At 40.1% G+C, this 14,340-nt stretch overlaps 1 protein-coding gene across 4 annotated transcripts in view; it reads right to left on the bottom strand.

Annotated features, from left to right (window-relative positions):
* Positions 1–14,340, bottom strand: part of lmo1 (LIM domain only 1) — a 70,549-nt gene that overhangs the window by 24,664 nt on the left and 31,545 nt on the right. For 2 of the 4 annotated variants that reach the window (XM_079810897.1, XM_079810895.1), the window contains exon 1: positions 6,603–7,192. The exons of 1 other annotated variant lie outside the window; for it this stretch is intronic. In XM_079810897.1, coding sequence (XP_079667023.1) covers positions 6,603–6,624 — 22 coding nt within the window. In that variant the 5' untranslated portion in view covers positions 6,625–7,192. Of the gene's footprint in view, positions 1–6,602; positions 7,193–14,340 lie in introns of those variants that run through there. One more of the 4 variants, XM_079810898.1, reaches the window with a different exon arrangement.

Here is a 14,340-nt window from a genome sequence, read left to right as displayed (position 1 = left end):
GTCAATAGGTATATTGACATGTGTTAATTAAGAAATGCATAAAAATCAACAAAAATTATTTAAAAAACGTAAATATACATCAAATACGCTTTTTTTAAAAAAAAATTCACCTTCTTTAAAAAAAAAAAAATCCTGAAAAGAAAAATATTATGGTTTCCACAAAACTATTAAGGAGCACAACCGCTTAAAATATTGATAAAAAACTATTTCTTGAGCACCAAATCAGGATCAAGTGACACTGAAGACTCGAGTAATGGTTCCTAAATATTCAGCTTTGTTTTCGCAAGATTACATTTCTATTTCAATTTTACAATGTGGAAAATCAAAATAGTTATTTGAAATTGTAATATTCACATATTACCGTTTTTTTTTATCAAATAAATGCATCCTTGATGAGCATAAGTTCAAAAACAAACATACATAATGTGTTTTTATACATGCACAGAGACAGAAATAGAGAAACATATATGTACAGTGCAATATAGTTTTCTTATGATTCCAGAGAATATGATTCCTCGATCATATCTACAGTAGAATGTGCCTTTGTCTGTGTGTATGTGTGTGTTAGGGGGGGGGGGGGGGGGGGGGGGGGTATGGGGGTGAGTCAAGAGGCTACAATCTCCAAAAACATTAAAGCAATAGTTTGACTATCTTCCTCACACCAGGAATGACAAATTGAATCATATATTGAACAGTGTACATTACTCATTTCAGAATTCTTCATGCTGCACTCTGCTATTCAGTAATCTTAAACGACTCCATTGCAAAACACAGATGCACATCAGCTATAATGATGACTAGAACTTCAACAGCACTCTGAGACATTGTGTGTGTGCATTAAAACATGTTATAAACATACACAGTAAATACGTTCTGCACATGCAAACAAATTGCACACACACGTATACATGAACGCTAATGCACACGGTAAACATGTACCCTTACAGGTGTGCACACATGACTACATACCCCTGTACCTACAAAACACACCATTCTAAAAACAACACAACGGTTATCAGTGTGTGCATGCAGTTCTCCGGTAAACACACTCTTGCGAATATGTATCTAGGGAACATTTCAGGAGGGATTAAAAAAGGCCTTCCAACTAATAGGCATAATGGAAGATCAATGTATAACAAGATGGAAACTCTCATGCATAAACAGACCCCGTTACAATTATGCCACAAGATTCTATTTCTACATTAATCATTCATAAGTGCATAGCGCACCCTCATAAACATTCACAATGCTTTCCCTTTCTGTGCCTAAATACCTTTCTCAACTCATGTCTGGAATCTTTCCTTGTTTCATAATTTGCGATTCGGTTGATATTTACAGGATAAAGACAGCAAGGCGAGGTATGCAGAATCATGGTGTGAATTTTTTTACGTATATATACATATAAAAAAGGCAACACTAATGAATGGCTATGATACCTCAAGCTGCACTTTCTAACTTCATTAGAGCCAAATGTGGATATCAGTGTAGGTATCATTAGGAAAGCTTTTATCAAGTTACAGAATGTGATAAGGTTAATGAGGAGTTTATAAAAGTGTCTCTGGTGGACGGAAAGAGCTGGCAGGGCGGATGAGACCTTAAGCAAAGTATGCTAGTCATTTATTTCATTAGCATGACCACCTGTACTTTTTTTTTTTTGAAAGGCTAAACCTTTTAAAACAAGAAGGTCATGCCAAAAAGTAACACTCAAAAGTGCAGCGGCAGAACTTAGTCGAGAAAATTGCGTGCATGTGTCGAGCTGTAGGTCACTGCGTCGTTCTTTACCTAGTGCTATAGGTCGCAGTCAGCGGTGAAGAAACATTCCTAGAGCTTCACAGGACAACCGACGCAAAAGATAAGAGATGAAGGGAGGAGGGGAAAAAAAATAAACAAATAAATAAATACAGGAATGGAAGAGGGACTGATGAAATGGAGCCAAGTGTGACGACCTGCTGCAAGAGAAGCAGAGTGTGTGTGAGTGGAAAGAGAAAGTGATCGCACACAAATGCAATAGACGAAGCAACTCACCCTTGCAGCGAGACGTGCTAGCGAGAGGTGCTGCGACAAGGTGACACGAGGGAATAACATGTGGTCTAAAGACCAAAGGAAAGTAAATTAAAAACCACCCAGTGTAAAATCATCAATATGTAGCTGTATATCCCTTTTTCAGCAGAGCATATGTACTATTACTTGGAGCATGTCCACTGGGAGAAGCTACTATTGTTGAGAATTCCAGAGCAGAAACAAATATGAAAAGAAAGACATTAGTGTTTTTTCTATTTTAAACATGAAGCAAGATTTGGATGGGCCTGATTAGAGTAAACATCCTACGATACACACACCGCTTAGATATTGTTTTCTGCACATCTCTTGCTCCGCTTCGTTTTTTTTTTTTTTTTTACTGAACACTGCACCTGTCTGCATTCGTCTCAGGACTCAAGGTGAAAGATAAGGTTGCTCCGAGACATTTTAAAAGGTAGCCTAAAAATGACGATTCATCTCGCTGGCAGCATGTCTGAGGATGTTATAAAAGGTTTTCGGTGTTCCCAATGCTTCAGTGATGGACTGTACGTCCTTGGAGCATTTCAAAAATTATTTAAAAACTGGCAAATAGCTGCATCTTTTCACAGGAAAATACTGTAGAAACAAGACTGGGAAGGACTCATAGAAACACGCTGTCATGACAGACCGTATGGATGCAACATGAGCCTTAGCCAGCTCCCTTGATGTTTGACAGCGTTTAGAAATGTAAACGTCCTGGGGTGTACATTTTAATAAAAGTGTTCACACGTAGCACAGGAAGGGAAAGTGATTGAGCTAGTAAGCGGTTCTGATGAACGCAACCATTTGCATCATAGACAGGTGCATCGTAACTTTAACTCTCACTCTCTCAAGAACCTTCTTCTTTATTCAGGTCCCTTTTGAGTTGTGGTGAAGTGATGGGAAATGATATACATCTGTAGTCACTGATGTGCGAAAGCACAAGTTTGATAGTGATCAAGTGCCTTGGGACAGAGACAGAATTGAGTTTGGTGAACTGTACCTTTAGTCGATCGCATAAGATCTGGATTCGGTCTCTTTTGCTCAGTTTAAGTCTCGTCAACAGGGTTGTCCTGAGACGAGGGGGGCCCACCAATAAAATTTGGTCCTGTGTCCCCAGGATTTAAGCGACGACCCTGCATGCAATTATGGTAAAATTGTACGAGCCATCCAGTTTTGTGCCATTGAAAAGGATGCATCACCCCTTGTAATGTTTATCATTTCAACTTGATCAAAATGTGTCAGACCATCATGCATTCAAAACCATTGTCAAGAAAAAGAGCACGGCAATTTAAGACCACACAGCAATGACGGATCTCTATGTTGAGGACACATCAGTTGCAGATATATTGAACTGTAATTGCATCAGGAGGAAATGTTTATAAAGTAGGAATTTCTTCAGGCTGAAGCAATATAAGTGGCAGGAACACAAGCATTAGGCCCCGAATCCAGGCGCAATATTGCGAGAAACCCAGGGCGAGAGAAACATTGATGTAATTTCAATATTTGAAATTGGCAAGTTTAATTTAGAGTAAGAACAAGCCAATAAGCTGAGAAAATAGCAAATACAAGAGAGAAAATTACCTTGCAGGATGAAAAAAGTGAAAAGGACTTAAGGAATGTATAAAAGTAATCTCCAAGTGGAAATTAGAAATCAACCCACAGAAAGGGGAATAACAGAAAAGAAATATTACCGTCCACTCTCTAAATCAATATAAAATTGCTACGAGACAGAATTACCATGGTAACTCAAGTAAAGAATGAAGCAATTCTTATTTTTTCAAAATAAAAACTGGTGCCTGAAGCCCCGAGTTTTATTACAGCGACAGACAGATCCGGGGTCTAGTATTCATTTGAAACATTGCATTTCAAATACATGCATTAGAACGAACAGATTTCATTGGTCAGTCGCCACACATGGCTCGTAAATTAAACGGGGAACGGTAACCAAGAATTTATCATCAGGATGAAGAATAGAACGGTGTTCTTTTCTCTTCACCAGGTTCTTAGGGAGCCCAGCGATGCGAATGATCAATCCTGGACAAGTCCACAATGAGGACCCAATTATTCCTCCCAATCCAGATAGTTTTAAATACCTTGAAGGGAAAGAAAATGGCTGAATAGCGTATTTCTCCAGAGAGAATTAAAAGTCAACCGAGAGCTTCTTTTATTTAAAGGTAGTCATGAAAAGGAGTTGTGCTTGTTCAGTACCTGAACACATTTCCCCACTCCATCCTCCAAGTCATAACAAGAAAGTACAAGAGCAAGTACTGTATGGTATTGTGTCATGGCCTGAAAGCAGTACAGCTTTTTATTTTTATTTTAGCAAGGATCAAATACAGTGGAAGGACCACTGATGACAAAGCCTGCAATGCTGAAATGTGAAAGGGTTGATCATTTGGGAAGGCAGTGTAATAGTAGTACAATAGCAAGAGTGTGCAAAACCCTGTTACAAGCACCACCACAACGCTCTACTTTCAATCTCCTGCGCTTAGTACATCATCGCATAGTACGCAGAACAGAGATATGAATGACCCAATATTTCACATAGAAAAACGCACATATTTTGAAACTTCCTAATAAAGCTTCCTAAGAGCGCAGGGTGAATTTTAGGTCAGAAAACTAAAACAAGCTTAGAGTGTAGTAAAAATAGTAAAAACTTTGTATTCTACTTTCCTGAGGATGTCGGGGAGAAGGTAATTCTTCTAAGAGTTCTCTTCAGAGTCACATTGAGACCCTTTGAAAGTTCGGTTATGGAAACCAAATACAGAGCTGACACTGGCATCTGTAATTTTCAGAATTGCCGCATTATAAAACGTTTTGTTTGAAGAACGTTTATTTTTCTAAATCTGAAAGATCACAATGCACCAGCCAGTTCATAAGTACAGAGGATCTGTTGACTTATACAGAGACGTATGGGTGAGGGTTTATGCATATGGTTATATTTTTTTCACAAGGCTCAGTTTAATTTGTCTTAATCACTAGCTTCCCTCACTTTGAATTCAGCACAAGATGTACCGAATTATGAGGATACTATATCTCAACTGATATATTTAGAGTCAGACTACAGTCTTTTATTAGAGTCAGACTTATCTGAACATAGCCTGTTCCCATGTTAGTTAAAAGTTTGTGTGTGCACGCGCATGTGTGCGAGAGAGAGAGAGAAAGAGAGAGAGAGAGAATATGCAAGCTGCCTCCCCATCCCAGAGAGAGAGAGAGAGAGAGAGAGAGAGAGAGAGAGAGAGAGAGAGAGAGAGAGAGAGAGAATATCCAAGCTGCCTCCCCATCCCTGTGCCAAAATGCCAGCGCAGTTGGTCGGCACCAGCAAGCAAAGGGTGAAGCTTTTAGGCAATGAGCAGCAGGTGATCTAAGCTTTTCTGTAAGTCCTAATGCTCCTAAAAGCCACTCTCCCTGCTTCTGTAATTGGGCATCAGTAGTTAATGTAGTATTGACTGCATTACATGCTCCTGTGCATCCTCTCCTACTAATGCCATTTGCATCACCTTGTACATTTACCATATTGCTTAGCCAATAGCTGTTAAAAGCAATCTCAATCATGAATCATATGAGGAACTTTTAGCAAGACAGACATCCAAAGGAGACAATTTACAGTTGAGTTAATCTGGGTACATTAGCGCAACATGGATTGAGCGAGACAGACCAATTTATGTTTCTACGGCAGTCCCTTTATTGGTTTTTAGATGGGTTAGTGAAAGGATGGTTGGCTCAAAGAGATATGAAATATCCATTTTCAAACATAAATATGGGCCTGAAATGCAAGCCATTACTTTAGAGGGGAAAGGGCCCCTGGCTAAAACTAAATGTGTGTGATGACAATATTCCATGGAAGATGACAAGAAAGGCATTTTTAGGTCAGAGACGCTTTGTGGGGATTTTTCCCCCCTCTCTCAACACCGTTAAAGAAACATATCAAAATGCAAAAAAAAAAAAAAACGGGATTCAGCTTCACCAAAAACTTGTCAGCACAAAAGAGCTCCAAAAGAAAAGTTTATAAACGGTTTCCATAGGAACCAGAGTGCAGCGTATATACAGAGACGTGCATTGTTCTTATGCCTGTAAAAACACAAAAATGCTTAACTAAATGCACCGATATTAATTTGGTGATAAAAAATGGATCAGTAAGGGTTAGGGTTCAAATGCTCTCACCTGTGAGCGAGGGCAGCCGCTGCGAATAAAACATCTCCGTAACTTCACAGATTTGCACGAGCTCTAAGTGATACTGCGGTGAATAGCGACGTTGGTTCAGCCCTATCTACGTCTTTTAAACAGATAATATCATATTTCATAAACGGGGACAGTATAGAGAAGTACACCGCATTCTGCATGTCTCTCCCCACACGAAGTCTTTAGAGTACCGTACGCGCTTTCCCCCCTCATGTAAACCTGACGAACGGATGTGTTCGATTGATAAGACAAACGAACTGGAGCATGAAAGTGCCGCTCGGAGAGAAAATGGACGCTAAATGCTGCATTTCCTTACTGTCCCGCGTTCTTCACAGTCGTATAGAGCAAATGAATGCACTCATAATCATCCGTGCACTTACCCTCTTCCTTGTCTAACACCATCGTCCTGAGGAGCGAGGAGTCCGGCTCCAGGCGATCCGTTCTCGGCTCCAGCACACTTCTGCGCGCGCCGCTCGCGTCTCTGAGAAGAAACTGCTTTGCAACAACACAATAATAATCGTCCGCGTTGCTGCCACAAGCTTTGATTATACAGGCTCGTCTGTGTGGTTTTCCGCTGTTCAGAGACGGAAAGCCATGTAGAGAAGAATATGTATGTCTGTTATTCTATTGTTTAATGTATTTCGGAGATTATATGCAGCGATGTCCCCTCAGTGGTGTTCGCGTGCGCAGCGCGTCAGTACCGGTAATATCCACGCTCGCAATTAACGATGTCTAAAACTAAAGTGAGACGCCACGGTGCATTCCATGCGAAAATGAAACGACTACACTAACTCAAATCTAATTGAAACACCCGTTTAAATTGAGCTGCCGCGAAGAAGCTCTCGGAGTAGAAACGTGTTCCTCCCAGTTCTCATTTGCTCCGAAACTGTAACTATATTCAAGAAATCCAATTCTGAGGCTGACAACTCCTAACAGCATGCTCACGCTGCCTTTCTCACCCAATTTATGCGCTCCGCGCGCTCCTGCTACTGAATAAATGCGCGCGCTTCCCAGAGAGCCACGGATTCCCCTGTTAATTAAATCAATTCATTATGCTCAGATCTGATTAGCAGCCCTTCCCCCCTCTTTGAATCAATTATTCAATACACAAACATAATTGCTTGTGCCAGAGGTGTCTAAGTATTAGCTTATTTAACTCCAAGGACACTAATTACCCCTAGGGCAAGGGAACTTTTCTCATTAATTCTGACAAAACACAAAAGCACAGCTAAGGGAAAGTGTGTGTGTGTGTGTGTGTGTGTGTGTGTGTGTGTGTGTGTGTGTGTGTGTGTGTGTGTGTGTGTGTGTGTGTGTGTGTGTGTGTGTGTGTGTGTGTGTGTGTGTGTGTGTGTGTGTGTGTGTGTGTTTATGTGAAGTGCTCACAGGGGGATGTGTGTGTACGTGTGTTCTTGTGCGATTGTGATGTGTGTTATAAATAGAGAAAAGAGGGTTTGAGCTTTTAAAAACATTTTGAACAATGCTCGTGATCTAATTCGTTCACATGCTTTATTCTTGACGTTATAATATTTCCACTGGATGTGTATGATCGGCTAGACGACTCACTTTCCATATTCAGATAAACAGTCGTTTTGAGAGCAACAACACAACAGATGGGCTGTGTTTTGATTAGCGGTGAGATAGGAGACCGCGTTTGGCTCTGGTAATATAATTGTTAGCTGTTACTTCACTGATAAAAGTGTTATTGTTTCATGGTGGGCAATTGCTGGGGCTTTCACCTGCCCTGCGGAGACTCTTAACCAATCAAGGCAGAGATCCACCCAAGATTAACCATTAGCGGAGACGCAGAGGTTACAAGTGCTCTGTTTGCTAGCAAGTAATCTGGCGGACTAGTTTTCCTTGACTTTTATTGTACATCCTCGTCAAAGTAGAGCTGGAAATGTGCCTTGTTTAATGTCTTTGAGATCTGGATCTCCCTGAAGGTGATGAGTAGACATAAATTATGAAATCGTAATTCATATCTGCTATGCCCCCAGACATTCATTCGTGGTTTAATTCAAACTATATGCTGTCGCAACCTAAGAAGATTGGGACATTACCCTGCCCCTAAAAACCATTGTTTGAGCCTTTGCTCTCTTCCTCTCTTGCTTGACATGTCTGACTTTTCATTTCTGCACTGTGATAGATGGATGACTTTTGACCACAAATGTATGTCTGCTGACCTCTTGCAGAAGTGAGTGACACCCAATTAATCCAATCACAACAAACTGAGGGAACAAGGAGGAACACGCGCGTGGCCCCTTGTTGTTGAATGCTGGGCAACAAAAGGCCTCCTGACAGTTAAATGGGGAAACAATAACATGGCCGCTCTCTAAGTGCTGCTAAGTGTTTTAAAAAGCCATATGCTGTTCTTCCAAAAAAAGAGAAAGATTCATCTGATTAAATATGAACACAAAATATGTTCTATATTTTAAGGGTCGTTTTCTGACTGACAGTGAGTTGTAAGCCTGCAGAGTGGTTCATTATTAGAAAACATCAGGTTGTGATATTCTGGCTTCTTATGAAGCCCACTAGGAATTGCTTCCACCGGTGCAGCGACACGTATCATGCTCCCCTTCTTCGCTGATGGTCAGTGATGGAGCGATCCATTGTTTCTTTATTATTAGGAGGCCTAGCGTGTATCCGTGTTCTATGGCACACTGCATACGGGGTCAGCTGTGACTGGAACTCATCCTGGAGTGTGGGCCTTGTGCTGCTGAGTTAATTAAAATTCATTTTTGATTGGGAATTAAGCAGGCCCATCTATTTACTGCTGGGGCTCACATACAGCCAGTTCAAAAACACAGCACAGTAATTAACCCTACCTAATCAGATAGCATAGAGCCGAGTTGGGTTCCCATTTATCCTGGGGCAAACAATCAGTGGATGGTGGAGTCAGGGAGAGGTTGAACACGAGCCTCTCCTATATTTCATAATGGTTAAGCTGATTATAAACCAATATCAGACATGGTACTTTTCTCTAACTGCGTTCAATGGAAAGTCCTGCTTGGAGGAAAGACTCGGAGAGGCCTGTTGTGATGATATCTGGATAAATGAGATAAATGATGCTCATGATAGATGGCGCTTGCTTACATTGTCTTCAATGTATTGAAATACCAGTTGAAAGTTGCCCTCGTTTTCTTTCGTTTGATGGGCAGCACTCAAGATTTTTATTTCACGTGTGAATGACGCTTCATCACAATATCTTATAATTGTAGTTGGTTTCCCAGGATGTTTTTTTTTGTCTTTCTGAGCACATCCCCTGCGTCCTAGAAGTGAGTTCAGTTTAATTTTGTGTTGTATAATGGATGCAGTACGTTTTTTAATATTACAGTGCAATATTTTGAAGCAGTGGACATAGTTGTTTGTTTACTCTTCTGACAGTTTATGTAGCCCCTCCTAGTGGTTGCATAATGCACGTTCACTTTTAAGTGAACCAGCAAGAGCCTTTTTTCAGCTCTCCTTCCTGTTACAACAACGTATTCCGTATAATCCAAGAAACTGCCTATGACCTTAGCCTTACCACTTGAATATGCTCGTCAACGTTTGATTGCACGAAACAGCAATTTGCAGTCCACCTACTCATTCCAAATGGGACTAGTCAAAAATAGCTTAGGTGTCATTTGGGGGCAAAGAATCCTCTTCCCAAACATTTAATCCAACTTTAATCCCAGTCATTAAGAATTAGACATGCAGAGCTGTCCGGCCGTGCCTCTAAATTACAATCAAACGGTTACCAATTACACAAATTATTGATGGTAGATTCTCTTTTCAACTGCAAATTAAGGCTATTAAGAAAGGCTCCTTTTTAATGCAAAAGTGACTAATTAACCAACGGATGGGAAATCTGCAGCCCAGATATCAAAAAAGTGCTCGGCGCACATTGCAGAAACACAAGGGAACCAATTAGTTTAATTATCAAAACAGCTAATTAAAATTGCACAGTTCCTAATTAGTTCTTTGCTTTTGCCTCTAATTGACAGTATGGAGATAAATGGGCTGCCGATGAAAAAAAAAGAGAGAGAGAGAGAGAGGGAGAGAGAGAGAAAAGGGGAGAGGAGAAAAACAGGAGAAACTTGTGCAGAATATTTATGCTGACTTTATCTCCGTCTGTGTGGCAGCCCTTGAAAGTGGAAAATTAATGACCTTAATTCCCAAACTGTTTTCCCTCTAACGGTGCTCCCCTCCATGCTCCCGGTACACTCGCCTTTGTATGGGGTTTGCCACCCTGCCAACTACTGGAATGGGGGAAAAGGAGGACTTGGGGGGTGGGAAAGAGCCACCGATTCTCCTCCTAATGTGACAGCTCCCACCTAACAATAGAGCGAGATGAAAGAGCGGAGCAGATGTAACCACTGGGAGCGTTGCATCATGGGACTGCAACTTTGTCGGACTTTTTTTAAAGGGCTTCTGCCATCTTTTCCGAGCGCTAATTTGTCCCATAAAAAGAGAAGTCTGCTGGGACGCAGATAAAAGACATTTGATGGAGGAAAATGTGCTTTTATTGAATGTTCAAATGCCAGATGAATAATTGCTCTCCCAAATGTATTTATTTTCAGATTCATTTTCTCATGGAGTGACCAATGTGAGCGGTGTGCCTCCATTACCGTGTCTTCCTGTGTTTTATGGGAAAGGCTTCCTGCTGCCGCGGTACCATCTCTTTAAAGGTAGTTGAAGCTAAAAAGCAACGATGGATCCCGCTACACGAAATTGCTTCCCGGGCAATCTTGAATGACAGCCATTTGATTTTGAAGGCCGTGTTTAGAGTGTGCCAGAGACACACCGGTCCTGTGCTCTAGTAAGGCCCAGACCTGGCTGGCTGTAATCCTGCCTATATCCCCTCACATGTCACTGTCGCAACAACCCCCTTCACATTAGGAGATAAGCATCTACTAATCAGTTTACTCAGGGGCCTGTGTTAAAATGTAAATTACATTAATGCTCAAATTATGCATTATGGTAGTCAGTGATGCCTGGCCCGCAGCCTGCATAATGTTCCCATCATTTGGATACAATCTTTTTAGGTTTGTTGTTAATGCACACTGATTTGCCCTGGTCTGGTCAGCATCAAGTGTGATACATCAGTCGGCCAGCATGTGGGACATCATAAGAGAGTCCCCGTTTCTGAATTAGAAGGAGAGGAGCTTTTTAGCGGAGCTGCTCTAAAAGGTTACGATAATAACATGTTGGTTTCTTTTGCCTAGCACTCGCCCATGGAGAAGGACATTTCTGCTCTTTGCATTAATATTTCGGTGCTGGCGGTTGGAAAATTGCATAGGTATTAATTTACTTGTAATCCCAGTGAGTCAAAGTGGATTGCCTGAAGAGCTTTTAGGAACAACATTCGAAATGTGATTTATCTGTCCTCTTCCTGGCCATTTCGAAATTGCACCCTGAAGAGACCCTCGTGTTGCAGAAGCTCTTTTTGCCCAGAGGAACCTGCTGCTGCCCATGACTAACAAAGACGCACGTTCTTGGCTAATTGATTGTCTTCTGTTTTATTTATGGAGAGGCGGTAATTAGTGGCTAGCATAATGTACGCCCTTCATTAGCACACGGGTACCACTATGGATTTCACTGCTTTGTTTTAGAGGTGCACACCATTAGGAGCAAACAAAAGATGAGAATTTATTAGCACGGGCTCTTGTAAATATCCCTGAAAAGTCTGTGTGCCTTTAAGGGAGAGCGCGAGGCCTGTAAAACTTCTCTCAGCGCTTGCTCGGTGATTCCATTCGCGAGACGGAATACGTTAAGGAAAAAGCGGTATAAATTTAATTTTAATTGTTTTGTACACACGCCAGTGAAAAGGAACTGATTGGACACAGTTCACAGACAGTATATTAATATGTTATTTTCATATGTTAATTGGTTTGCATAATCTTTCCCCGTGCCTGGTTTCAGAGTACCTGGCACTGAGAAGGGGCCTAGAGAGAGAAAAAGGATGACTCCAATTTACATAAAATCAGACTCTCCGAACATTAAATAATAATGCGTCTGCAAGCCGAAGGTGTGTTCAGTTAGCAGAAAGCACATTTCTATAATTTATACGCCAGCTGTTTCGATGCTTTCGAGTCCATTTACCTCCCTGCCTGCATTTAATGAAATCTTGTTACTGGAGAATTGACTGGGCCTGAATTGAGATTTTAATCCCATTGACGTTGCGGCATGGAAATGCACACTGGTGGGAACTTTTAATGGAGGATCTTGTAATCAGAAGACACTTGTATTCAGCTCCCTTACAATAATGAATCTCATCAAATGCTCCGGGCCGGGCCGTGTGCGAGGGGCTCAAATTTCAAGGTTTTTGACCATCCCCATTTGAGACATTCCTTGGGGAGAGTGTGATTACTCAAGTTTAGCAGTTTATTGCCTCATCTTTCAATAGCCACTGAAGCACAAAATTCTCATCTAGGTTACTCCTTTTTTTCTTCCTTTACTTGAAGAGCAGGCCAATATAGACTGCAGAACAGCTGGTGACATCTACCATGTGGATTGCTATTGTGATGAACACTTTTGTTGTTCAACTTGTATTTGCATTATTATCATCAGTCAGTGTAGATATATTCTACATATTTATTACACAGCTATCCAAATACTTGATTCTGATTGGTCACTTGTGTGGAGTTCAGAGGTCAGATATTTAGACATTCTAGGAACATGTTCGCATGTCCCGGAGGGTGGGCAGGGGGGGGGGGGGGTCATATTTTAAATTATTATTATTTTACTCTAATGCTAAAACTCTGTAAGACAATTAATTTACTATTGGTCACGCTTTGTTTCTTTCTGTAAATATTTAAATATTTAAAAGTTAAAATTAAAAATAAAAAAATATTTAACAGATGAAAAGTATTTTTTTAAAAATCCTCAAACTGTTGGTAAAACCTCATAACTCCATCCTGCATCTCAATGAAGTGCCGCCATACATTTTGGACTGTCTTTGCTAGTTTGCAATGCAAGGATAAATAAAAAATTATAATTATATATATTTATATATAATATATATAAACAATAAAAAAAAAACACACAAAATTCGCTGGTCAAATACTTCATAACTTAATTTCAGCTTGATTTGGTAAAATGTTAATAATGTAATGACACATGCAAGTACACGATCATATATAAAGCCACAATATCAGTGGCTAAAAATACAGTGTTTCCCATTTCCTGAAAAGTAGAAAAAAATATTTTGCCTATGTCACAATATGAGGTAAATTCGGCCATGCTACTGGTGTTCATTCAAGTTTTAGTGCTATAACTAGTAAGAAGAGATGAGCGATTCACGTGCCGATTCAACTGAGGCACTACAGCAATCTGTCACAAAACATTAGAGAGGCACAAAACGGTATGTATTGTTTGAATTTCTTTCTGATTAACAATTTATTGGTTCTCAGATACTTTTCAGAATACAATGCAATACGTTTGTACAGAATCAAATTTTTAGTACCACCCACGCCACCCAACTACGGCTTGAGGTCATAACTTGGCTATATAATTTAATACAATTAGGATAACTTCCAGCATATGATGGAGAAAAAGAAAACAATATATATATTATATATTATTCTTTTTTATTCTTTTTTGTTTTTTTTATATATTTATAAAAAGATAAAATAAAAAGAGAATAAATAAATAAAACATTATAACACAACATTGTAAACATGTTTCCACACATAATTATTACTGCCCCTTTTCCAAATAAGTTAAATATCTGGACCATTTCTTATAGTATAAATTTAGTTTGTCAGCCTGTTTATAGGACATGTTTTCAAATGCGGCCACTCTACCTAATTCTGCTATCCATTCCTGAAAAGAAGGGGCCTCTTAAGAATTATTTGTCTGCCAATCAATTGGTTTGTATGCGCTGCCTTAAGTGTTTGTCTCTTATTTCATTATCTGTCCACCCACCTAATATAAACAATTGAGGACATAGAATCCAAAGCTTTGCAAATGTGTTCAGGAACTCTTTTACAGAAATCCTGGATTTTTGTACAAAACCAAAGAGCATGAATTAAATCTCCGTCCTCAGACTTGCATCTCCAGCAATATGGCGTACCTTTTAACCCAAGTCTAAACAGCCTGGAAAGGAATCCAATAAAAACAGTGCACAATCTTAAACTGTAT

This window comes from Gobio gobio (genome assembly GCF_949357685.1).
Source record: "Gobio gobio genome assembly, chromosome: 2".
In the NCBI taxonomy this organism is placed as follows: domain Eukaryota; kingdom Metazoa; phylum Chordata; class Actinopteri; order Cypriniformes; family Gobionidae; genus Gobio; species Gobio gobio.
The sequence above is the reverse complement of the archived record's forward strand: the minus strand, read 5'-3'. Positions and strand labels throughout refer to the sequence as shown.